This window comes from Octopus bimaculoides, chromosome 4 (assembly GCF_046866305.1).
Source record: "Octopus bimaculoides isolate indiv1 chromosome 4, ASM4686630v1, whole genome shotgun sequence".
NCBI classification, from domain to species: domain Eukaryota; kingdom Metazoa; phylum Mollusca; class Cephalopoda; order Octopoda; family Octopodidae; genus Octopus; species Octopus bimaculoides.
The window spans coordinates 58023985-58049151 of NC_142931.1; the positions used below are offsets into that span (position 1 = coordinate 58023985).

At 34.4% G+C, this 25167-nt stretch overlaps 1 protein-coding gene across 10 annotated transcripts in view; it reads left to right on the top strand.

The window, feature by feature from the left end:
- Positions 1-25167, top strand: part of LOC106874706 (uncharacterized) — a 777908-nt gene that overhangs the window by 683037 nt on the left and 69704 nt on the right. For all 10 annotated transcript variants that reach the window (XR_016241517.1, XR_016241515.1, XR_016241516.1 and 7 more), the window contains one exon: positions 14603-14741. Coding sequence is in view for 7 of the 10 variants with exons in the window: in XM_089350800.1 (XP_089206926.1) it covers positions 14603-14741 (139 nt within the window). In the remaining 3 variants the exon portion in view is untranslated. The remainder of the gene's footprint in view (positions 1-14602; positions 14742-25167) is intronic.

Genomic DNA, 25167 nt, shown 5'->3' on the forward strand with positions numbered 1-25167 from the left:
AATGTGACCCCAGATATAATGTTTATGGAAACGAAAAATGAAAGGTTCAAATGGTCATAACTGGAATGCATCTTCACCATAAATCCACTTGTTCACTGACCTGATTCTAGACAACTTACACACACACACACATAATGTTGTGGTTATTTTTTTAGTAACATGTTTGTAGAATGGAAATGTATCGGGTCATCCCATAAATAATGCAGTTTTTTTATACTTCTTTTATTGTTCAAAATCAAGATAAAGTTCTTTTTTAATCTAAAATATACTCCTTTATATTCTACAACGCTCTTCCATCTATCTGGTAGACTTGCAAGGCCCCTCTTCCAAAATTCACTTGTCCATGATGAAAAATACTGTTCCACTACTGTTCTGACCTCGTCTACAGAATTCATATTTTTTCCGTCCAAATGATTTTGAAGACTGCAGAATAAATGATAATCAGATGGGGCAATGTCTGGCAAATATTCAAACTGTACCAGCTTTTGGAATGTGTATGTGGCTGAGCATTATCCTAATGGAAGAACACCTTTCGTCTTGAAACCAAAGATGGTTTTTAGTGCTGGTGTCGATGAATGATTGAATGACCAATCCAAGCTTTTCTGCTAGTTTCTCAACAGTTACAATGAGATTTTGTTCCACCAGGGTTTGCTGGGTGTCCTTATTGAGCTCTACAGATCTTCCAAGACAAGGCTTGTCTTCTAGGCTGTAGTTTCCTGCTCAGAATTTCTGGAACCACCATTGACACTGGCTTACGTTTATTGTCCAATCCCCATATACTGCAGTAATATTCCTCGCACTTTCCATTACGTTGTTGCCTTTATTGAATGTGCCAAATATGCTCCTTTGTCACTTCCATTATAGTTTTGAAAATTAACTGTTAAAATTGAACTGCACTCTTCAGAACTTGCACTAAGAATAAGTACAAGGTAAAATTACTACCTGCTTTTATAGCAAGTTGATGCAGGTAATTTATTCCGTCCCCCTCTGACTTTTAGTTCATGCAATTGAAAAAACAGCATTATTTATGGGATGACCCAATATTATCCAATCCGTTCTTTAATTTTTCTGGGTACATCATATATAGTAATGTGTTTTCATTATTTCAAAACATTGCCGTTATCCCTCACATGGCCAATACTATCAGTATGTTTTGTATTATTTAGTAGCCAAATAGACCGACGTATGAAGGCATATTAAAAATACGCATCATAAAGTTATTGTGTGACAGATGAATTATTCAGTGTTCATCAAAACAGCATTGAATTAAAAAAATTTAAAAAATTGGAAAAGAATTATCTGGTATTGAAAGAATTTCAGAGATCTCACCTTTAAGATATTATCTCAGTAGCTATAAATCCAAGATAACGTTATAGGGCACAGATGGTTGATATGCTTAATAGTCAAACATTTTCACTGGTGATCTTTATTATCTCTGTCTTACTTAGGCACTAAATGTTTATAAATATTGTTGGAGGAACCCTTGCAGTATTTATATGATGTCCTTCCCATTCATATTATATATATGTAATACTGAAACTTCCATTCTAAAATGGAATTTTACTTGATAATTTTCACTTCACTTTCCATTATTAGTATATCCATTTATAAATGTTTTCTTTTAATATATCTGAGATGAGAATGTTTTTCCAAGTTGGATCAGCAACATAATGTTATTTCACTGTTAAAAAAAATCTTAATATTTATGTTGTTACATGGGGAAATGAACGAACGTCACACATTCCTTTTCACTTACTGACCTAATTTACAGAATCAAAGGATACCAATTTTACTTAAGTGATTTATTCGTTCACAGAAGTTTGGTCGTTTAATAAATATATTTTTACATGCTTTCCTTAAAATAGTAATGTAGATGCTTTAAATACATTTCCTCACTCGCGCATCAGTACACGTACTTATTTTACTTCCCTAATGGAATTTGTTTTTTTCACTGATTTTCTTGGAAGGAATTCATGCTGTTTGGATCCAGTCTTAGAGGCTGGTCGCTATTGATTTCTTATTTATGTCTTAAGTCTATACAAGAGAAGGGATTAATGGGGGAGGAGAGGAGATTTCTTGCATGCTTTCCAAATCGCATAACGGTGCAAGTAAAGGAAAATGCTTGCAAGCTAGAATCGAAACCGGCTTGCCAAATGTTTATTTCTAATCTTAGGCGCTCTGTTCGTTAATAATCAAACACAGTAGTCGATGTCAGAATTAAATAAGATCCGCATGTTTATAATTTCGGAAGACACCTACTTGACCCAATATTCTTTGTTAATAAGATATATGTTAACATAGAGATGGAAAGCGGAGACTTTATTTACTTAGCTGATAAAAGAAGTTAAGTAAATAACACCCTTTTCGGGTTGATTTATGTCCTCTTCATTCATTTTTTCTTGTTATTTTCTGTAACGTGTGGGAGGTTTGTTTATCTGGGTTTTTTGTTCAGGTGGTGATAGCGTGGATGGGTGAAATAAATAAATAAATAAATGTTATACACTCATTGCCAGATTTATCATGCATAGTAAATCCCGCTGAAAAACAAAGCTTGTCGTCTAGTGAGAAGGGGTAGAGGGAACAAAGCACTTGTCCTCTACTACTGTTATTATTACTGCTATAGCGGCTGCTGCCAGGTAGCGCTGTGTTAGCTTCAAAAGCGCTACCCCTCTCCCCTCCTGCTTAACTAACACGGTGACACCGAGAATAGGCATGCACTGTGGTAAATGTCTCACTAGGCAAAGTCGTGAGGAACGTAAGTAAGTTCAGACACTTTTCTATACCATGCTGCAGATGCTGATGCTGCTTGGACTACATCGGAAAGCTTTTTTGCTAAGATAAAACAAAGAAAAGAAAAAGTGTTTTGCTTCTTAAAGTCTTTCTTTTGATGCGTTATTCGGAGCTATTGACTTTCTGCATGAACCTCCATACCTCCAATGACAAATCATTCGCTGATATAATCTCATTCCCTTCACCCTTTTCCAATTCCATAAACATGGAGCTGGAATTTTGTGACTATTTCAGTAACCGTTGGAATAATACTTCAGTTCACTTTCTTGGTATGTACTTATTTCGAACTGATTATTACCTTTTTGCCTTTTATTTATACTAAAAATGTTATACTTCCATATAAAAATTTTAGAGTTTACTTCCTGATAATATGTGTGTGTGTGTCTTATGTTGCATGGAATTGTTACAAATGAACCTGAGAAGAGAAGGGACTCCTTTGAAGTAGATGATGTAAAATAGAAACGAATTATGTATCATATTAGACTTAGTTGTGTTGTTTTACCATTTCAAAACTCCTTGTCACTTAATATACTCGCTGATGATACCTTCTCAAGATAACTATCAAAAATACCTGTATATTTTGATTTATATTTCTAAAGTCTGATAATTGCAGTAGGAATGTCCCCCCCCCCTCCCTTGCTACATTATTGATTATTATATAGTAGGCTATTCTTTAAGAATACACCCTGAAAATATTCCAGACATTTGCCTAATTATTGTTTTCATTTACATTTTTATTCTGAGGGTCGCTTAGGTAATAATTGCTTTCAAAATGAAAATTTAATAAAGGCTTAAAGATTTCAAAGAACAGAATTTTTTTGGTAATAATTGTTTCTTAGAACTGATTTCATTTGATGGTCAATTTTTTTTTCTTTATACAGAAATATTGGTTAATATAAAGATCTTCACCCGGGAACAAAAATATATATATATAAACTAATTTTGGAATCTTTTATTTTGAATTTGCTATATTTTTCTTTTATTTTGACGTCTTAAACCGATCTATTCTTAAACCATTCTAATTTTAACTGAATAAAACTTTTTTTTTGTATTCAAATATTGATATTGAGTTAAATTAATATATTATAATACTTTCCGATACTACATTAAAGATTGTCCTTGTGTAGAGTAAAATTTTCCATTGCTTGCAAATTACAATCTTATTTTCTCTCAACGAAATCTCTAAAACAAAATCTATAGTTGCCAAACAATTAATTATCGCTCATTCTTTAAAGAAATGCGGAGACGAGAGTGGGAGAATAACAAAATAAAATTAGCCATAAACATTCTTGAAAAGTAAGTTGAGACACATTCTCGGTTTTGGGGCCAGTTCCCTTAAATTAAAGCTGCTGTTCAGTTACTATAGAGCTAGTAGCTTCAATTTAGGAATAAAGAAATTTAGAGCTAGTAGCTTCAATTCAGGAATTACCAAGCGACATTTTCAAGTAGATGTCATATTGACATTTAGTCACCTGCAGCCCTACAGAACACCTGTCACAGTTATTTGACGAAAGGGATCTTTTCTTAACTGATGGTAGACGACTTGGTTGTGGCTTCTTCGATTCCTTCTTAATTCGTCTTGATGGGGAAAAAAAGTTTCTTGTACTGGTTCCTGGGTGTTAAATTCGATATTACTACTGTTGATAATAACAAAGATATAGATTTTTTAAAACTCGTCTTTAAATATATCGAGACTGACCTCATTTGTTAAACTCTACTGTATTTTTTTTTCTTTATTTCCATTAAAACTATATTTTCCTATATATAGTATGTGTTTTGATACAAAAATAGATACTCATTCAAGCGTGAACACACATATGCGCAACGTTTAAACTAGATTTCTTGTGTGTGTGTGTGTGTGTCGGATTGGCTATTTTGCAAATGTTTGAAATAAAAATAATGTAGATGTGAACGGAGAGATGTGGAATAAGACAACTATAGTCTGTTAGCATGCTTGGAATATTCAGCTGTAGAAAATTATCACCCTTGTTGTCATGGCATTCACTACTTCGGTTGTAGCTGTTGCTGCTACTACTACAAGTTCCAGTTTTGTAATTCAATAGTCTCTCCATGACTTCCTGTGGAAAATCTAACAGAAATCGCTGTTATCAATTTCGACAGAACCAGCATGTCGTGAAAGAATGACAGATCTGAAACGATAATTTTCTTCATTTTTGATTTGGTTTCTTAACAACTTTGGTAATTATTGGAGTTCTTTGTTTTTGTGATGAGTGTTTTCTTAAATATCTCCCAGTTTTTTTAATTTTTTCTTTTCTCAGACCCTTCGGTTAAGTTCCCACCCAGTTCAGTTTTATTGTTTGCCTGTTAGTCAGTTACCTACTAGATCTTTACTTAGACTTCTCACAGCATTGAGGAAAAACCGGCGAATTTTCTTTAACTGTATTACAACTACCATTTCTTCACTCACCCCTCCCACTGTCTGTGAAGTTTCTATTGTTAAAGAAACACCAAGGAGGAAATGTGTATTGGGTTGGTTTATATACAATAGATGTTTACTCATTCTTAATATTAAATCGTATATGTTGTATATGCGTTGTGTGTCTAACATATATATATATATATATATATATATTTGAGAGAGAGACTAATTTTGTTATAATTTGAGTTAATCTTAGGGGATTTTAATTTTTCTATTATATCAAAGGATCAATTAGAATATACTTTTGTGTACGTGTGTAATGTAGGTGGTGGGGTGAGAGATAGATCTTTATACAGTTGGAAATATACTTTGAATCTGAAGTTACTTTCATAATTTTTTTTTAAGTTGTATTACTGCTATTCAGTTACTTTATTATTTGATTACTTATACAAAAGCGAAAGAAAGCATTAGTGGGACTAGTTTGTAATTCTTGTACATACATTGTTTCAGAATTTTTTTTTTTAATTCAAGTTCCAAGAAATCCAGAATCTTTTTTTTTTGTTTTTAGTTTGAAGTAATGTTTGCATTAAATTTATTTTAAAAATACATATTAAAAATTATGTTATATTCATTTAAGAACAAAATGTTACAAGATATGTTGGCTGTGTCTATACACATGATGATGATATACACACACTCACACACCACTAAGTAAGAAGAGTTCCTTATAAATTGACTCTCAGAGCAGCACAAGTTTATTTCCAATTAATAAAATGTAGATAATTTATAAAACATGTATACTTATATAACTTTAGCACCTATTTTTTGATAACTATTATGGGTAAATGGACAGTTGGATCATTATTTGGCTAAATAGTTGACTGTCTTGTTTCAATAACTTATTTTACAAAGAGAATAGATGACCATCTTATAAACTGTGAGTAGATGTCTTGAAACATATGAAGTTTAATATGAATAGATGAGTTGTGATGGTAGTTTGGAGACAAAGACTTATTACATGGTTCATTAAGCTGTCCCAAAATAATATTTGGCCATATTATCATTTGTTTTCCTTCAGTATCCATAGAAAGGAAGATTTAACTGATATATCTTTGGAATTATAACAAGAATAAATGAAGCTATACGAAAATATTTCTGTCAACATCTAAACATCTCATGCTGCTGTAAATTGAACTACTGTCTCTGCTGCTATCAAGAGAAAAGAAACATATGCACATGTGTGTGTGCACGCAGTGACACGTTCCTGCATAGCCAGACATGCACACAATTGCACTCACACACATGTAGACACTTATACCACATGATTTTATATCAGAATTTACTACCATTTCTTAAGTTCTGTTGTAGAAGTGTTTTTGCTTTCTTGATCAGCTGTAAGGTTTAAAGCTATGCTGAGTCAGCAGCAACCCCTAATTTATTGTTGAAATCCCTTTTGAAATGAATTTTTTTTTCAAACCGGATAAAGCAGCACTATCTAATGACACATTAGTAGTACTGAATAAAACAATATTTATGCATGTGTGAGATCAATATATGAATAAATAGTCCCAACAAGTGGTTGCTTAAACGATGTTTGTGATTCTAAAATTAGTTTGCTTGGCATCTATTTATGTTCAACATATTCTAAACTCAGATATATAGAGAGAATGAAGTTCAGCATCCTTGGGACTGGCTTTTTTTTTTTTTCAATTCTCCAAAAGTGGGGACTTCAAATTGGATTCATTTGAATAGAGGACAAGCCTGTAGCTTGCAGTTTCCAGCTCACATTTTCTATATTGATTTTTTTCATTGACTCTAAGCATCATTTTATAAGGGAGACTCTATAGTAGATTGAATTGACTCCTACACATGACTTTTTGCTCAAAGACAGTCAACTGAGGAAAGGTTAAATTGAGAATGTGAATGGTTAACTATAAGACATCTAGTTTAGTGATTAACCATTTCTAACATACTACATTAACAATAAAGAAATAAACAATTTTGGGTCATTTTTACCCATGCAGACATACATATATGCATTTTCAATATGTACTGTTTCCTTTTTTTCTGTTTTAACCAGTTTTCTTTTTTTCTAATGCCCTTTAATAATCATTTGTAAATTGTGTAAATTTAGATGCTTAGTTATTAACTAGCAACTGAAATAGCAATTTTTCAAATGAAAATTATCATAATTTTGAGAATTCCTACTTTTCTGATTTAGCCACCATGAAACATTAATAAAATACTAAGTTCTACAATTGTTGTAGAAAACCTTAATTATTTAAAACAAATTTCATACAGAAGTGTATTTTATTTTTTGAAAATCAACCTCCCACATTTATGTATTTATATACATGTGTGGTTGGAGATGTCATTCTGTCAGCTGATGAAGATTAGCAGCAGTAATGGTCCATTTAACACAGCACTTGATTGAGGAATTACCTATTCTTGTTGACCTAATTCTTCTTTGAAAATTGTAGCAATACTGATAGCTGAAACCCTTTTTCCCTCTTTATTGTTACATTCCAATTTCTTTTTGTTCTTTTCTTCCATCATTTGATCTTTACTTCCCTTATTCCACTTATTTCCAGTTTGTTAGTTGGTGTACATAGTGCATGGATATTCCTTAATACTTTCCTTGCATTCATCTCTCCCATCATATTTACATCTGTTATGAGCAAGCATAGAAATCTTTTTCCCTTTTTGTCTCCTCTATCATCGTTATTATCATGATGGTATCAGTTAGATGCACGGAATATTGAAGTAATCAACTGATCGTATCTGCAGCCATTCTTCTCACATATCTGTAGTTGCTAGTTAATGTTCAGTGGTAGAGGGAGGGTGACCTACCTGTAATAAAAGTATGCCAGTGATGACAATGTGAAGAAAGCATGTCTTTCTGAGAGGATGTCTTAAAGAAAGGGATCGTGTTGAACTGGATGTAAATTATTGGAAACTAAACAAAATATTGATAAATTTTCCAAGTAATTGATTTTCTATATATTTCCAGTTTGTCATACTTCACCTTCTCCATTTTTTATTCCTTTAAGTGAAGTGATAAGAGTTAAAGGAGCAGAAGAATTGAGGCACTCTCTTCACACATTCTTTTATGTTAATGTCATTTTTTGCTTCAGAACATAAATCAATAATGTAGGGAGAATTAAGGGATTTCTGAAAATACTGAAAATGCTTGGGGAACTAAAAAATGCAGTACTTTCTATAATGATACCATGTTAACAGTTCTAATTCGTAAAGGCATTGATATTTCCTTGCAAGACATCTGCTTAGTAATTTGTGTTTTATATGAATACCAAAATATAATTCTGCAAAATCATATGAAAAGCAAGTGTATTTTCATATATTTAGGAGGAACTGGTACTAAATATCAGTGGGTATTGGATTTGATAGGCAAAAATGACTCTGAAAATCTACCATTGTTAGAATTTTAGTGGCCTCATAATTATCTTTCTACTTAAGTGTTTAAAATAATTCCCAATAATAAATGAAACTCAAAAGAGTTCTTAATTAATTTTGTCTTAATGCAATTAGAAGAGACCATTTAAATTATAACATCATGTTATCTCTTGTGTGCTTGAGAGAGAGTGAGAGAGAATTATGGAAACAAATTTAATCATTATAAATTTCTATGATTTAAAAAGTTGTAGGGAGCACTGTTGAATTTGCAATTGTTCATTTAGCTGCCAACAGAATCATTTTGTGGACTATTAAGAGGGTTAATCACTCATTGAGAAATACTACTAATTAACAAAAGCCAGGCAGTTGTCTCTACATTTATTTCTATGTTTTGAGAGAAGGTGATATGATGAGTATGCAAAGAATGTATTGCTAAATAGTCTTTGTTCTCAAGGAGATGTTATAGCACAGAGACTATTTGGTAACAGATTGCATGAAGGTAACCCTTAGATTCATTTCAAGGAATTTTTCTTATATAGAAAACAATTATTTAGAGATTTAGTGCTTTAGTTGTTAAGAGGGAGGCCAAGTGCACTCTAAGCTTATGAAATAGAATGCCTGACTTGTGAATTATGATAGAGGCAAAATATGAAATATATTTTCTAACCTGAGCAGAAGGTCTCAGTTTTGAAAGGTAGCTGTAGTCAATTATAACCACTTCAGTATTTGACTGGTATGGTGTATTGAATTCAGAACATTGAGAACTGTAACAAAGCACTGATGCTCTACTGATTCTACTATGATCCACACTCGGCTTCCCATTTATTGGTCAAGTTGAAATTAGTCTTTTGACTCGGAACAGGACACTTAATTCTTTGTGCTGCATGTAGCCACGTGTAAAGAATACCAAATCTACTAGAAACTTTATATATGCATTAGACTTGCATTTAATTAGAGAATAGATTAAAATTTTCAACTCCAATCTGAAAGGTACTTCAGGGGAGAAATACTCAGCATTGTATGCTGTGGCAGCACTAGCATGGTGAGAATGGTCTAACATCAGGATCATTTGCACTACATACACAATAAAAGTATGGAGTTTTCAGCCGTTCCTCAATGACCAAATTGGGATATGGAGTTTATCAATATTGGATTGCAATTTAGACTTATAGTTTGTAGTAGATTTGGTATTCTTTACACGTGGCTACAGTACGTTCCATGTACTGAGTTTTTGGAATCTGTTATAGTTTCCACAGAGTTCTTCTGTATAATGCTGGCTCTTTATGTTTTCTCAAAGCATGTCACTTCAAGCATGCTCATCTAAGGACCTTCTTATTTCAAGACTGAAGCATCAACTAGCCTCTGTGTCTTCCAAGAAATTACCTTCTTTAATGGAACATAAAACAAGATGTATTGAATTGCCTGATTAATTACCACAAAACCTCATTTGTATTCATTCTTTATAAGCATTTTAAGCATTTTGTACAAATATGGATATCTAACACTTTAGCATTCACATTATTTTGTTAAAAGTAATGCTTATTTATGCATATTATTTTGAATTAGCTTATAGTGTTGAGATTTTGATGAAGTAACTTAATTTTTACAATGATATTGTAGGGTTGATGTGAGAGGCCAGATGTCACCTCTCACATCAACGTAAAACAAGTAGAATACTTTGGCTGGATATGGCCAGTTTCAATGCTAAAGGGTTAAATCATGCACACATATCTCTCTCTCTCAAACACACACACACACACACACACAGATAGCCAATAGAACTAGTCTTAATATTTTACTGGTGTTTACATTGATCATCCTGAAAGTAAAAGCTTTGAATTTAAAAACAGGTTTTTAACTTTAAAATATAATAATGAAATTGAAAGGAATACACATTTCTTTAACAGTGAAAATGGTAATACAGAAGCTATATAAAGCAAAATACTGTCTGATTTGCAGCAGGAATTTAGAAGATATACAAGCAAATAGCAACAATATTGCCAGAAAGGAAGAATATCCAGTTGTTTCTTTGAACGGGCTTAAGATTGAGGCGAGATTGAATCAAATAATCAAAACAAAAAAATAAGGACTTCATAGTGATTGATCAAAAATGAAAATGTCTCCTAGAATATTTTTTAAGAGCAGGTGCTTAACTTGAATCTTGTTGGGACACCAGTTTTTCTCGACATACTTGGATGCTTTAGTATATATTGTGTGGTACACTTAAGTAAATTGAGACATGCAGAACTGAGTGTACTGTTCCAAAATACGACAAAACCTCGAGAGGAATCTCCTAAGTTGTCATTTGGCTTGCTAGAAATAGCAGACAAACTTCCATTGTCTCATCTTACTGTTCTGAGAAAAAACTGAATGGGGATGGCTAGAATATCTTTGGTCATCAGACTGTTCAATCAAAGCTGATCTGAGACAAACAACACCACCAAGAAAGCCACTGAAGACTTTTCAGTAGATAATTCAATATGACGCCAAATAAAAATATCAAGTCATTTTCATAAGTAGAGAAATAACTGTAATATACTGGAATTATATCAGTTGATTAAATTTATTTCCAATCATAAGCATTGTATTTGTATAAATAAGATTACTGAAAACTAGTGAGTGATCTGGTTTCAATCCTTCAATCATGCTTTTTTTCATATGTGTACATAACACTGGTCCCAACTCATTCTGCTCAGAAAAATACTGAGGTTTATTACGTATTCCAAAGATTAAATATGATAATAAAAGTTGTGTATTTCATTGTGACATTGCAAAGTCAAAACATGGGCAAGTTCATTAATCAGTTCTGTTATAACTTGTTCCTTTCCTTGTACATTTATTTGCATAATACTTTAAAGATTTCTGGTGCATACTCTTCAAGAAGACTTAAATATTTGGGATGCTGTCAGATATGACAATCCAGTTTATCATTTCTAGACATCCCTTTTACCAAGTTGTCCATTTTGTATTTTAGTTTGCTATTTTATGAATATGGGGGTAAAGAAAATGACCCACCCTGCAAGCAGTGCAGAACAACTCTTTGCATCCCGAATCACACTTTGACTGGATGCCCTAAGGCACTGGGAGAAGGCTGATACAATTGCAGAAATAACCAAGTGGATTGATCTGCAAAGGGTAAAGGCTAATAAGCACCAACCACCACTACCAAAGGGTATCAAATTCCTAAAGAAAGTTGACAAAGCTCCCAAGGTGAGAGCAATGTCTATTTTGTATTCAGTTTCAGACTAGGAGATGCAAGTAAACATGAGGGGCAAACTTGCCTTTCCAGAGAAGATAGTGGTAACCTCACTTGCACCAGACATGTTCCTACTCCCCAGGAATACAAAAGCAATCATCGTGATCAAACTCACAATGCCCTGGGAGGACAGACTATATTTCCCACTAGGTAAAGAAATCAGAATATCAACATTTAGTTGACAAGTCTTTTGTCAAGGGCTGGCATATGGCCTCATTCTCCATTGAAGTAGGCTACTACAGCTTACCATCTAGATCAGTATGTTAGTTCCTGCAGAAGATAGGTCTAGAACTTAGACATTTGGAGAAAATTATTGAGGGAATAGGCACAGCAGCTGAAACTAACTCAAGATGGCTGTGGTTGATAAGAGACTGCAAGTGGATCCCTTCTGTTTTGTGAAGACTGGTCTAGTCTTTGCTGCCTCACTCAGGTGAAGTGTACAGGCTAAGGGGCAAAATGCTTATGACTTTGAGATACCTGCTGATGATACAAAAGAGTTTCCTGCATTGCAATGGATTTAGAGGAGCTTGCAAAACTTCTGAATAGCTCCTACAGTTTCTACATGGAGCAAAGCATCTCTGATGTTTATTTCACCTATTATTCTAGACATTCCTTTTTCCAAGTTATCCATTTTGTAATTTAGTTGGCTCTTTTGTGAATTCTATTTTTACTCCTCAAGTTTCTATTCCAGTTATAGACAGGTTTTCTAAAATATGTATTTCCTATTTTCTCACAGTATGTATATATATATATATATATATATATATATATATATATATATACACATATATATATATATAATAAAACAGAGAGATAACAAATTATTTGGCTTGCTCACAGTTTTATATTTTTCCTGTATCATTGTTTAGACAAAGGACAATCCAGAGATAAGAAAAAAGTTTGAGATTCTTCTCTTTTTCTTCTTATCTATAATTTATGTCTGTTTACTAATTTTATAATCCCTTAATTTGTAAAACAGGTTTTCTCTTATTGTTATTATCATTCTTTTTGCATTTAACTGTTTTATAATCTTAGTTAAATTAAGAATCAAGTTTTTATTTTGACTCCACCCAAAAAGGAACAAGCTGAGCTCATAAATATCTTGTCTTAAAACTTATTAGATTAGCTTCATTTTAGTTACTCAACAGTTATTTCATGTTTTCTGTTTGGGAGAAATTCAGTTTAAATCTTTTTAGAATCAATTCATCTGCTTATTTTGAGTAAGAAAAGGAAGAGTAGATTATTTTTTTCTTCTTTAAATATGAAGCTTTCCTTTCGTGACATGAATTTTAATGCAAATAGTCTCTTTCAAATAGATGTTAGTTCTATTACATTTTGCTTTGTCAAAAGATTTTTCACTGTGAAAATTGTCTCGCCTTTCTGTTCTGAAGCTTTGGTATTTAGCTATGTTGTTAGAATTTGTCTAGTTATGCTGCTGAGTTATGTCAGTCTATTGATTTTTTTTTAGGACCCTTTGCTGTTGCAATTAGCAGCTATTGTCAGTTTTCTTACAACATATGAAGGTTCAGTCATTAGCTATTTTATGATAAATCATGCATTGAAGTAAACCCTAAACATACAACACTGTTCTTGAATTTTGTGGAGGTGTTGGTAGTGGTGTGGTTGACTTGGGATTATATTCTGATGTTAGTCAATGGAATTGTCTATTAACTCAAACCAAAGATATATCATGTTACAGCACACAAACATATTAAAATGAATAATTTAGTTTCATTTATTTAATTTCCAAATAGAGAAAACACCAGATATTAAAACTTAGTACTTTAGTAAAATTTGCTTTTTAATTAGTACATTTTTTCCCACCAAAAATTTGTTAGGTAGTCTTTGCAAATGAGGAATTAGTTTCTTCTTTAACAGCATGATAAAGCAATATCTTTAAGAGTGCAATAACAAAAATAATTGATTTGTGTCAACGTGACGGATTCTCAACCTTGACATTGCAGAATGGTTTATCTCTTACTTTATTTAAAATAAGCTATCTATCATGCATATATGTACTTTCTGCATTCTCTTGGAAGTACAATGCTGTTTTTGCTTTTGTAATATTTCTATATGCATTTTTCATGCACATTTCTATGGATTTTAGATTTTCTAAAAACTGTTTTTATTTTAATTTATAAAAGACTTATTTTCAGTTTAAGTGTACTTTTGTCAGGAAGTATAGCACAGACATGTTAGAACGAATAACTTAATTAGCAAACACAAGATGAAAATGTCCTTAAATATCTTTAATGGTGTTTGTGTGTCCAAATATACTAGAACTAATTCTTTTTGACATATTTATGTAATCGTAACCCCATAACTAAAAGGAGAATAGGAGAGAGAGAGAGAAATTATTTTAGGTGAGATGATGAGTGTAACATATAAGAGGAACAGATTTTACACATACATGCGCGAATTCATTTTAACACCCAGTTCATAAAGTAGCCTCAGCCTATCATCAAGTATCACATGTAATAAGATGTAGACTAGATGTTATACTTTGCTATTATGTTGCTTTAAGGTTCTGAGTTCAAATCATTCTAGTGGTAATGAAATTTGCATATACCAAGTGTACCTTTGGTATATTTATTATAAAGAAAGGACTACTTGAAGGAGAAATCTGTTCATTTCTCTTAATTATGAAATTAATTTGTAGAACGAACTCTTTTCTTCATTCATTCCTTTATTTATTTGTTACAATTGTAAGCATTTTTCAGTATAATGTCCTTATCTATTTTTGTTCTTCTTATTCATTCCAGATGTCAACCCCTCACCCTATAAAATCAAGGATTGCCGATCGCAGTGCTTTGACGAAACAAAAGAAAATTCTTGGACGATCACACAGTATGCCAGAAAACTTAAACAAAATACACAAACGACGCCGAATCCATCCTTCAGGTAATTACAAAATTAGGAATGTGTGAAATGAATATAATGGATTATGATAGAAGTAATTCAGCAATATTCTTATTGAGGGAAGCTGATATGAGTAGTTAGCACTGTTAACTTTAATGATATTGATACTCATCCTGTCTTGAATTCCTCTGTTATTGCCTAGAGGACTATGATGAATAAGAGGGGGCTGAGGACTGATCCTTGGTGGACCCTACCCGGAATTCTTCACTGTACTTGTTGCCAACCCTCACCTTACTGACAGCATCCCTGTACATGGCTTGCAGAGCTCTCACTAACCATTCATCTATCCTTAGTTTTCTCATTGACCACCAGATAAGGGATCGGGGGACCCTGTCAAAGGCTTTCTCCATGTCAATGAAAGCCAGGTGCGAGGTTTATCTTTGGCTAGGTATTTCTCCTGCAGCTGTCTTAACAGAAATATAACATCAGTGGTGCTTTTCTCTGGCATGAACCCAAACTGCATCTCATCTAAACTGACTCTCTCGCTAATTAGTTGGGCTATGACCCTCTCCGTGACCTTCACTACCTGATTCAACAACTTGATACCTCTGTAATTATTTGTATCTAAAGCATCACCTTTACCTTTGTAGCAGTTGACTATGGTGCTGCTACACCAGTCATTGGGCATGACTCCTTCATGTATCATCTGGTTGACTATACGGGTGACTAGGCTATAGCCAACACCACCAGATATTTTGAGCATCTCTGCAGTGATTCCTGAAGGGCCAGGGTCTTTCCCTGTCTTCATACCCTTAATTGCTTTATTTACCAAGGTACTGTCAATTCAGATAGCTGGTCCCTCTGTTGGGTCGGCATTCAGCAGACTCTCTTTCTCCCATTCATTCTCTTTATTTAGCAACCTTTCATAGTGGCATCTCCAAACCTCACTCTTTGCAGCCTCGTTTAGTGCAAGCAAACCATTGTCCATGCAGACACATTTATTTCCTACATCATGATTCTCTCTCACATACTGTCTTGCAACACAAAATACCTCAAGTCTTTGGTTGTCACGGTGCAGAACATTGGCAACTTTTTTCTTATCTGCTTCCCCTCTGGCTAAATAAACCTGTCTCCTAGCTTCCCTTCTGGCAGTCTAATACAATTCCCTGCTACCACAGTTCATCCAGTCCTTCCAAGCCTGTTTCTTTTCCCTGATGGCTCTGTCAACAACATTGTTCCACCACCACATTACCTTGGGTTGAGAGGGGACTTTGCACCATCCACAGATCTGGTCAGTGGCCCTCGGTAAGTTGTCTCGTAGAAACCTCCAGAAGGTGGTGAGCTGGCAGAAACGTTAGCACACCGGGTGAAATGCTTAGCGGTATTTCATCTGCTGCCACGTTCTGAGTTCAAATTCCACCGAGGTCGACTTTGCCATTCATCCTTTCGGGGTCGATTAAATAAGTACCAGTTATGCACTGGGGTCGATATAATCGACTTAATCCGTTTGTCTGTCCTTGTTTGTGCCCTCTGTGTGTAGCCCCTTGTGGGCAGTAAAGAAATAAGAACCCTCCAGTTGTCTTCCACATCATTTAATGCTATCTCCCCCTCTATTTCGTCAAAAGCTTCGAGTAATACATCTCAAAATCTCTGTCCATTCGTAGGATCTTTAAGCTTCCAGACCCTTCCCCTCCATGCTGGTCGTCTTCTGGGCATCCATTTAGCCCTGATCCTGAAGTCGCTAACTACTAGTCTATATTGTGGGGTACATTCTTCACCTGGGAAGGTTTTGGCATTTATAAGCAGCCATCTTTCCCTTTTCCTGGCAAGGATAGAGTCAATTTGGTTAGTGTGTCTACCAGATCTGTAGGTGACTAGGTGACTGGCAGGTTTCCTGAGTTAGTATTGCAAACCATAATATCATTTGCATCACAGAACTCCAGCAGCCTGGTTCCCTCCTCAGTGTGGAAACCAAAACTATAGCCTCCATGGAAGCCCCCTGCATGTTGTCCAACATGTCCATTGAAGTCACCAGCCACAAAGAGAAGGTCCCTCTCATTTGTCAATGAGGTAGTCAGCAAGAGGGTGTTGTAAAATCGGTCTTTCTGTCCATCAGGTTGCCCTGGCTGAGGGGCATAGGCTGAGATAATGGTTGCTAACCCATGATGTAACACTTATCTAATCTTAAGTATTCTCTCACAGACTCTCGATTACCTTATCAACCCATTTCTCCACAAGAAGTATGCCCACACCCCCGACCTTGTCAGTGTTCCCTGCCCATAAAATCTTGTACCTATGCTCTTTGCCTGTGAGGAACCTAGAGGAACCTCCTCTCCATCTTACTTCTTGGATACAACACAAATCTACACGTCTCCGTTTAAGCATCTCAACAATCTCACCAGACCTACCTTTCAGTGTGCCAACCCTGAGGGTGTGGGAGGTGTGGGCCTGCGAGACCCTTGGATGGGGGACAGCAGCGTTATGTACCTGAAAAGAAAACTCACATTTGGCAGAATTCATATACAAACAACAGCCTTCAATCTGCATCACTACACCATCATTTTTATGCACTACATGATCACTACCTTACATAGGCGATAAACCCTAAGTAGAGTGGGGATGGCGTTAAGCCATAAGTGTTCATGGGAGACAACCAAAAGATGTCAGAGGATAGGGACTTCCAGTACAGGTGGTGGGGGTGGAAGGATAGGGACTTCTGGCACAGGTGGCAGGGGCGGGAGGGTGGGTGTACTGTGAAATAGCAGAATTAGAGAAGAACATCGTCTGGATTTGTATTCTTTTGGCAGAGTTATTAAAATGAAGTAGCAGAATCCGAGTGAGCTAGTTTAAATAGGGGGAAGCATTGGAGAAACAACTGGTTATTGCAACAGAGAGAGAGAGATAGAGAGGGACCAGGGTTAGGCTGGTCAAGGATAGAACACAAGGGAGAAAAATATCCTTTTGGGATTTTAGGTAACATTATTTAATGAAACAGCAAATGCTGATAACAGTGAAATAGAATTGAAAACTCTTAGAATTTTTAGTCAGCCAATCTGTGACAAAATTAGAGAAATAAGTGATGATGTGACAAAATTGAATAAATGACACACACACACACACACACACACACATATATATATATATACACACACACACACTCACCTATATATACGCACACACATAATATACACTCACACACACACACGCACACATACATACATATATAATGATTGCAATGAGTTATCGTTTCTCTTGAAGTCTTCCAATTTCAATAGCTGCTGCAAGAAGAAAAATGGTCTGCAGAGTGGGTAAATTAGATGGCCAACTTTCAAAGGAGGTAAAACTGGACATAATGGTTTGTGCATAGACTGTAGGATTGGAACCAGAACATATATATATATATAACAAGACAAAGAGAGACATTTGTGTTGAGAATACTTTAAATGAAGGTGGTAAAAGACTAACCAGCTTTAAGGAGCAAAGGCCATTGTAGTAGAATGAGAGAAATTGTATGTCTATGGGCTTAGGGTTGGAGTGTGTTGGCTAGAGATTTCTTGTCAATTATTTGAGTAGTTTTTCTTTGGATGTTGTTTAGAGTGCCTGTGTATAGCAGCAAAGCCATCTCAGATGGAGAGGATGGGTGGGTGTCAGACAGTCCTATATTGTGGCTATGACTTGAATTTTGTTGTGTATTAGTAGATGTTGTGAGTTGAAGTGTTTTCTGGCTCTGTCAGTTTTTGTGATACTGTATTTCCTAAACTGAATGCATTCACCAGGAGAGTTCCTAAGTAATGGCATTTGTTCTTTATACTCACTACAAGCATATTTGCTGGTATCTGGAAGGGTTAATCAATTATGCACACTTTAGATGGTATCTCAGGATGAGACTCTGACTGTATATTGTGTGCCAAATGTTCTGATATGTTGTATGAAGTAACAGAAAACATTTTTTAAAATCTATCTACTTTGATTTGCTCTCTTATATTGGTTTTGAATTTTTTATTCTGTGCATATGATCTTTGTAATGAGCAATATAAATCTGTTTAAAGGTAAGCCAATGTTTGTTTGTAACTTGGAGTCGGAATTACTGTAGTAACAACAATATATTTGCATTATGTATACTGGCTGTGTTTGGTGCTGTTGAATGAGACATGGAGGATATTCTCAAGAAAAATAAAGTAGTACAAGCCTGATGTAACATCTAGACTATGGGAGATGATGACTGTGGTGGTAAGGTTATTGAGGATTGAAGGTATCTATCAAGAAGTATGTATTTGATTAGGAGTAACGGTTAATGTAGAGAATGAATATGTGTGCAACATACTTGAACCCTGAAGTATACAAGAGTTTATAGATTGTGTACCAATCATTATGTTGGAGCATTCTAACAGGAATTTTCTTATTCAAAAGAGGAGTTTAGTTGAACTCTTGACTAGGCAACATTGCTAGGATGTTTTTGTATCAAATGCATTGTCAAAGATTCTGTTGATATCAAGAAACTGTTGGGGTGTGATTTAGGATAGACGTTTGGTAGATATAGCTCTGTGGAAACTGTACAGGTAGTTAGTCACAGATGAATGGAGGAGACCTTAGATAATACAGAAGGTGGTAGTTTATGACTGCTTCCATTATCTCTGTGGTGTTGGTAATGAAAATGATAGGCTAGTAATTGGTAAATTACATTAATGGGAATGAAGCATACAGCCATGTGTTCTAAATGAGAGTAGACACTTACAGAGAAAGGAGACTGTTGAAGAGTTAAGCAAGGTTAGAGGCCACTTCAGTAGAACACTGTTCATTAGAAAATGTAAGTGAACTTATTCAATTCCAATAACAGAAACAGTATTTGCTAGATAGCAAGCCTTTGATAAACTTTATATTCAACATGTTTATTTAAACAGCTAGAATGATGATTAACAAAAGTTGAACCTATGTTATTTCACTATATGTCCTATATATGTCCAGTCTGTAAAACTATGTTGGCTTGAACAACACAAAAATAGTAGAATCAACAACTAAGAATGTGGTTGATGAAGTAAACAGTAGCATCTGAGAAAACTAAAGATGCCTTGCATCAGGCGATAATGAGTATAAGCAGTTCTAAAGTGGAATAAAATTGGTTTTCCTTAAGGCAGAGGTAGATTCTTGAAATTTCAGAAAGGACCATTTTGTAATGTAGCAAAAGTAATCCAGCTGAGGCCATTCTGTCTTTTTTGGATGCATGTAGGACTACATTAGATAATGTGTCCTTTCCTTGTTTAAGACTGGCTGTGATTTAAGAGAGATGTGACTGCTATTTCTAGTAGGGTAAACAACCACATAAATGCCTTTTATTTGGCTGTTGTTGAAGATAAAATAACTGGACTTTTGGCTGGTAGGATTTTGGTTCAAATCTTACTGGAGATTTTAAGATGAGAAATACTGCTCAGTTTAGTAAAACTGAGCAATTGAGAGTGCAGCAGTGGGGTAAGAAACCCATCAGACATTTAGGCTGGGTAGACCGCCATTCGATAAGCTCAGCAGAGTTGTCAGCCTCACAAGTAATTATCGATAAAAATAATTAGGAGAAAACAGTTATTATATGGCAGAATGCAGGAGAAATAACTATGATTAGTCATGTTGAAAACATTAAAAGAAGAGATGGGCAGACTGAATAGGGGAATGCTATTATCAGATAGCCTATATTGATTAGGGATAGCAGTGTTCCAAGGAAACAGTGCAATGGGAGGGGGTTCTACTTTTTCAGATAATATTGGTCTACTTTTGAAAAAAATATCAACAAAAAGTACTGTTCAAATTTTTCATTTTGCTGAAAATATCAACAAAAAGTACTGTTCAAATTTCATGAAGTTATAAGATTTATTTCTGACAGGTATTTGAGGAATATTTGTTTAATTTATAGTAGGAGAAAACATTTTTTTCCTCAAGAAACTTTGTTTATAATTTACTTTTTATGCGTGGTTGTGTGGTAAGAAGCTTGCTTTCCAACTATATGGTTCTGGGTTCAGTTCCACTGCATGGCACCTTGGGCAAGTGTCTTCTGCTATAGCCTTGGGCTGACCAAAGCCTTGTGAGTGTATTTGGTTGACGGAAACTGAAAGGAGCCCGTTGAATGTATATATATATATATATATATATATATATATATATGTATTTCTGTGTGTGTCTGTATTCGTCCCCACTATTGCTTGACAACTGATGCTTGTGTGTTTATGTCCCCATAACTTAGCAGTTCAGCAAAAGATACCGATAGAATAAGTACTTGGCTTACAAAGAATCAGTCCTGGGGCTGATTTATTCGACTAAAACCTTTTAAGGTGGTGCTCCAGCATGGCTGCAGTCATTTAGTATCTAAACAAGTAAAAGAATATCACCATCTGTGTATCAAACTAAATGTATCTACACTTTAGAAGGCAAAAGGCTGTAGAACTGTCTGAGATAAAATCTCTTCACAGAGATGGAATATATATTAGAGCGCAATGAGCATCATCACTTCAGTGATTCATGAGAGCAACAGTCAACAACTGGGATCAGTAACATCAACTAATCCCCTTCCCTAAAATTCAGGCCTTGTGCCAATATTAGAAAACAATTAACAAACTAGTAGAATTAAAAACACATCAGACAAAATGCTCAGCAGCATTTCCTCTGGCTCTTTACATTCTGAGTTCAAATTCTGCCAAGGTCAATTTTTGTCTTTCATCCTTTTAGGATCAATAAAATAAGTACCAGTTGAGTACTGGGTTGATGTAAGTGACTATCTCTTCCCCTAAAATTGCTGACTTTTTGCCAAAATTAGAAACAGTTATTATTTAACACAGTAAGTTTGGGTCGATAAAATAAAGTATCAGTTGAGTAATGGGACATTGTAATTGGTATGCTCCCTCCCCTAAAAATTGCAGGACTTGTGCTAGTATTTGAAGCAATTTAACCCTTTTGACACCAACTCAGCTGAAACCACCTTTGGTTCTGTAGTACAAATGTCTTGTTTGCAAAATTTCTGAATTAAAATCTTCCACCAGATCTTAATCATAATCTATGTTCGTAACACTAGTTATTTTACTAAATTCTTTGTTATATTTAAAATTAATTGCAAAAGACACACAGCATCTTGGCAGAAATATGGTAAAAAAAAGGGGTTAAAACAATGAGCTGGCAGAATAATTAGAACATTGGACAAAATGCTGAGCAGCATCTCTTCCAGTCCTTTGTGTTCTGAGTGCAAATCCTGCCGATGTCAATTGTCCTTTCCATCCTTTCAGGAGTAATAAAATAAAATGCCACTGGAGGAGCCAAATCAATTACACTGGAGTTAATATAATTGATTTGTCTCCTCCCCTCAAAATTGTTGACTTTGTACCAAAATTATTATTATTATTATTATTATTATTATTATTATTAGGGTGGTGAGCAGGCAAAATGCTTAGCAGTATTTCGTCTGCCATTACATTCTGAGTTCAAATTCTGCCAAAGTCAACTTTGTCTTTCATCCTTTTGGGGTCGATAAATTAAGTACTGGGGTCGATGTAATTGATTATTCCCCTCCCCAAAACTTCAGGCCTTGTGCCTATAGTAGAAAGGATTATTATTATTATTAATCATGGCAGTGACATTCTCATTTCAATCCTGTGTTATTAATATATTTGGGAGAAACATGAAAGTCACAACTCAGTACTTCACACCTCAGAAAAATGTCAAACTTCATAGCTGTTAATAACATTATTACAGCTGACAGAGTAAATAAGACTTTAGCTTATTGACAGGACACAGTTTGTATCTCACCAGCACTCACAGCACATGTAACCGCTTCATTTTCACTGGCCCATTTCTCCTAGCTGTAAACAGCTAATAGTATCAGGAGCATCATTTAATTGAGGCAAGCATACTGCTAAATATAAACCCTAAAGTTGCTTTAATTTGTTAGTATGGAAGGGCAGTCTCTGGACATCAATAGGGTTAATTATCTATTGCTGTAAAAAATATATTCCGTAATTAGTCATTTGATTCTAAATTGGCACAAGAAACAAATTCATAAAAAGATATGGTAATTTAAATTGACCTCGGTATGATTGGCTCTTATTTTATCAACTTTGGTGGGATAAAAAGCAATCTTGATTCTGGCTGGATTTGAACTCAGAAAATAGAGAATATAAAAACTAAACACTACAACTCCTTAGTTTGTTGCTCTACCACTTCACTACATTCGTTGTTATGATTATCATTATTATTAAGGTGGTGAGCTGGCAGAACCGTTTGCATACTGGGCAAAATGCTTAGCGGTATTTCGACCATCTTTGCGATCTGAGTTTATATTCTGCTGAGGTCAATTTTGCCTTTCATCCTTTCAGGGTCGATAAATTAAGTACCGGTTAAATACTGGGATCGATGTAATTGACTACCTCGCCTACAATTTCTGGCCTTGTTCCTATAGTAGAAAGAATTATCATTATAAGGTGGTGAGCTGGCAAAATGTTTAGATGTATTTCACCCATCACTATGGGGTCGATGTAATCAACTAGTCCCTGCCCTACTTCCAAATTTCAGGCCTTGTGCCTTTAGTAGAAAGGGTTATTATTATTATTGATGCTATTGTTAGGACGGTAAATTGGTAGAAATAGGAAACCAGGCTAAATATATAACAGTATTTGCACTGCTCTTTCTAGGCTCTGGGTTCAAATTCAGAGTTTATAAAATAAACACCTGTAGCTTACTGGGTTTGATTCAATCAGCAGTATTCTATGTTTTCAATAATTGAGTTAGTTTTGTATAAAAAGTCATTCTAGTTGTTGTTGCAAATTATGCCCTAATTTATCGAATGTCACAAACATTAGGTAAATCTCTTAATCTTGTTTCTGTTCTCATCTCTTTCTTGCTTTTGATTAAAGTAGGATCTCTTATCACTGAGCAAATAGTTTACACATTTCTTTAATGATGTAAGAGTTTTTCTTTTGCACCAGTTGTACATTCTTACACTACTCACAGGTTAATCTTATCTTGCTCTAAATTCTATTATTAGAAAATCATTCCTTCTGCTCTTGATATTTTGTTTATACTTCATTTAGTCTTTAGAAGGAAGGTGGCAATTCTTGCAACTTTCTAACAATCCAATTATAGATACAATCTGGTCTTTATCATCTGATATATAATAGCCAAAACTCACTTCTGTTTGTTAAAAGAGTGAAGAGGAAAATGGAGATTTGGTAATTTTGTTGATGCTTTTCTGTTGTACTGTCAACCAAAATGTTTTCCTGAGATACTCTGTCGGAAAACAAATTAGACCATTCCACTTGACAAAATATATCATTTAGACTTTTCTTTAAGTGGAAGGTTACTTCTCTGCATTTGAATTATCAGTTTTGGCCAGCTGTTATTTATGTCTAAATTATTATATAGAACTACCACCCATGGAAATGTTGATTGTATTTTTCACAAGATTTTTATTTAGTAGTTATTTACAATATCTTGTATAAGAATAAGAAGTGAAATGGTTATGTCTTTACAGGATATTGAGAAATGAGAAAATTTACCTTAACTGTAAATGTTTTGTTTTACAAGCCTGCAAGGAAGCCTTTGTATAGTTACTTGACCCTCTAAAAATAGCAACCAAATCTCCCTTAAATCACATTCTGACTTAAGAAAAGGAAGGTTCATATAAAAGTAGTTACAGATATATGAGCTCTAAATAACCTGGAATGGTCATGGTTTGGATACCTTTGGTCAATACATCTACTGGATTAGAGTTGATCTGAAGCTAAATAACATTTGTTTTTAAAATCAAGGTTATTTTATGTGCAAAAACAGACATTTGTACATAGATCTCATGTATGATGTTGTACACATGAGTTAATTAATTTGCTAATGATCTCCTTTTGTAATTTAGCAATATAGTTTCTTGTTAGTAAGTCTGGAGCATTAGACATCATACTAGTATTTCTGTCATGGCAGTTGATCTATGGTAAATATAACATAATGAATAATTATTATTTGTCCGCTTTCAGTTTTATCTGGCTACTGGCTAAATTTAGCAGAGTTTAATACTTCGAAAATAACCTTCCTTCTATTAATGTAAACTAACTATCATGTATCCTTATTATTTTATCATTCATTTTTATATTCATGCATTACATGAATATATCTGCAATAAATATCATATCATGCATTTCAAGTTTGCATCATCTCACTTAGGAAGCCCAATGTTTTCAGGTCTTACTTAACCACTTCTTCCCAATATGACATCAGGTTATACTTTTACATTTGGTATTTTTCGCCATCAAATCACATCTTGTTACCAAGCCTCTGTAGTGCTGGTACCATAATAAATATGGACAGTCCATTCCATAAGAGCAGATAAAACTGGTACATTGAATACATCCAGTCAACTCAGTCCTGATAGTTTGTATTAGGAAAGATTTTCATAACTTTTGGTTTACAATCTAAACAATCCAGACATACACATATCTAATATGTA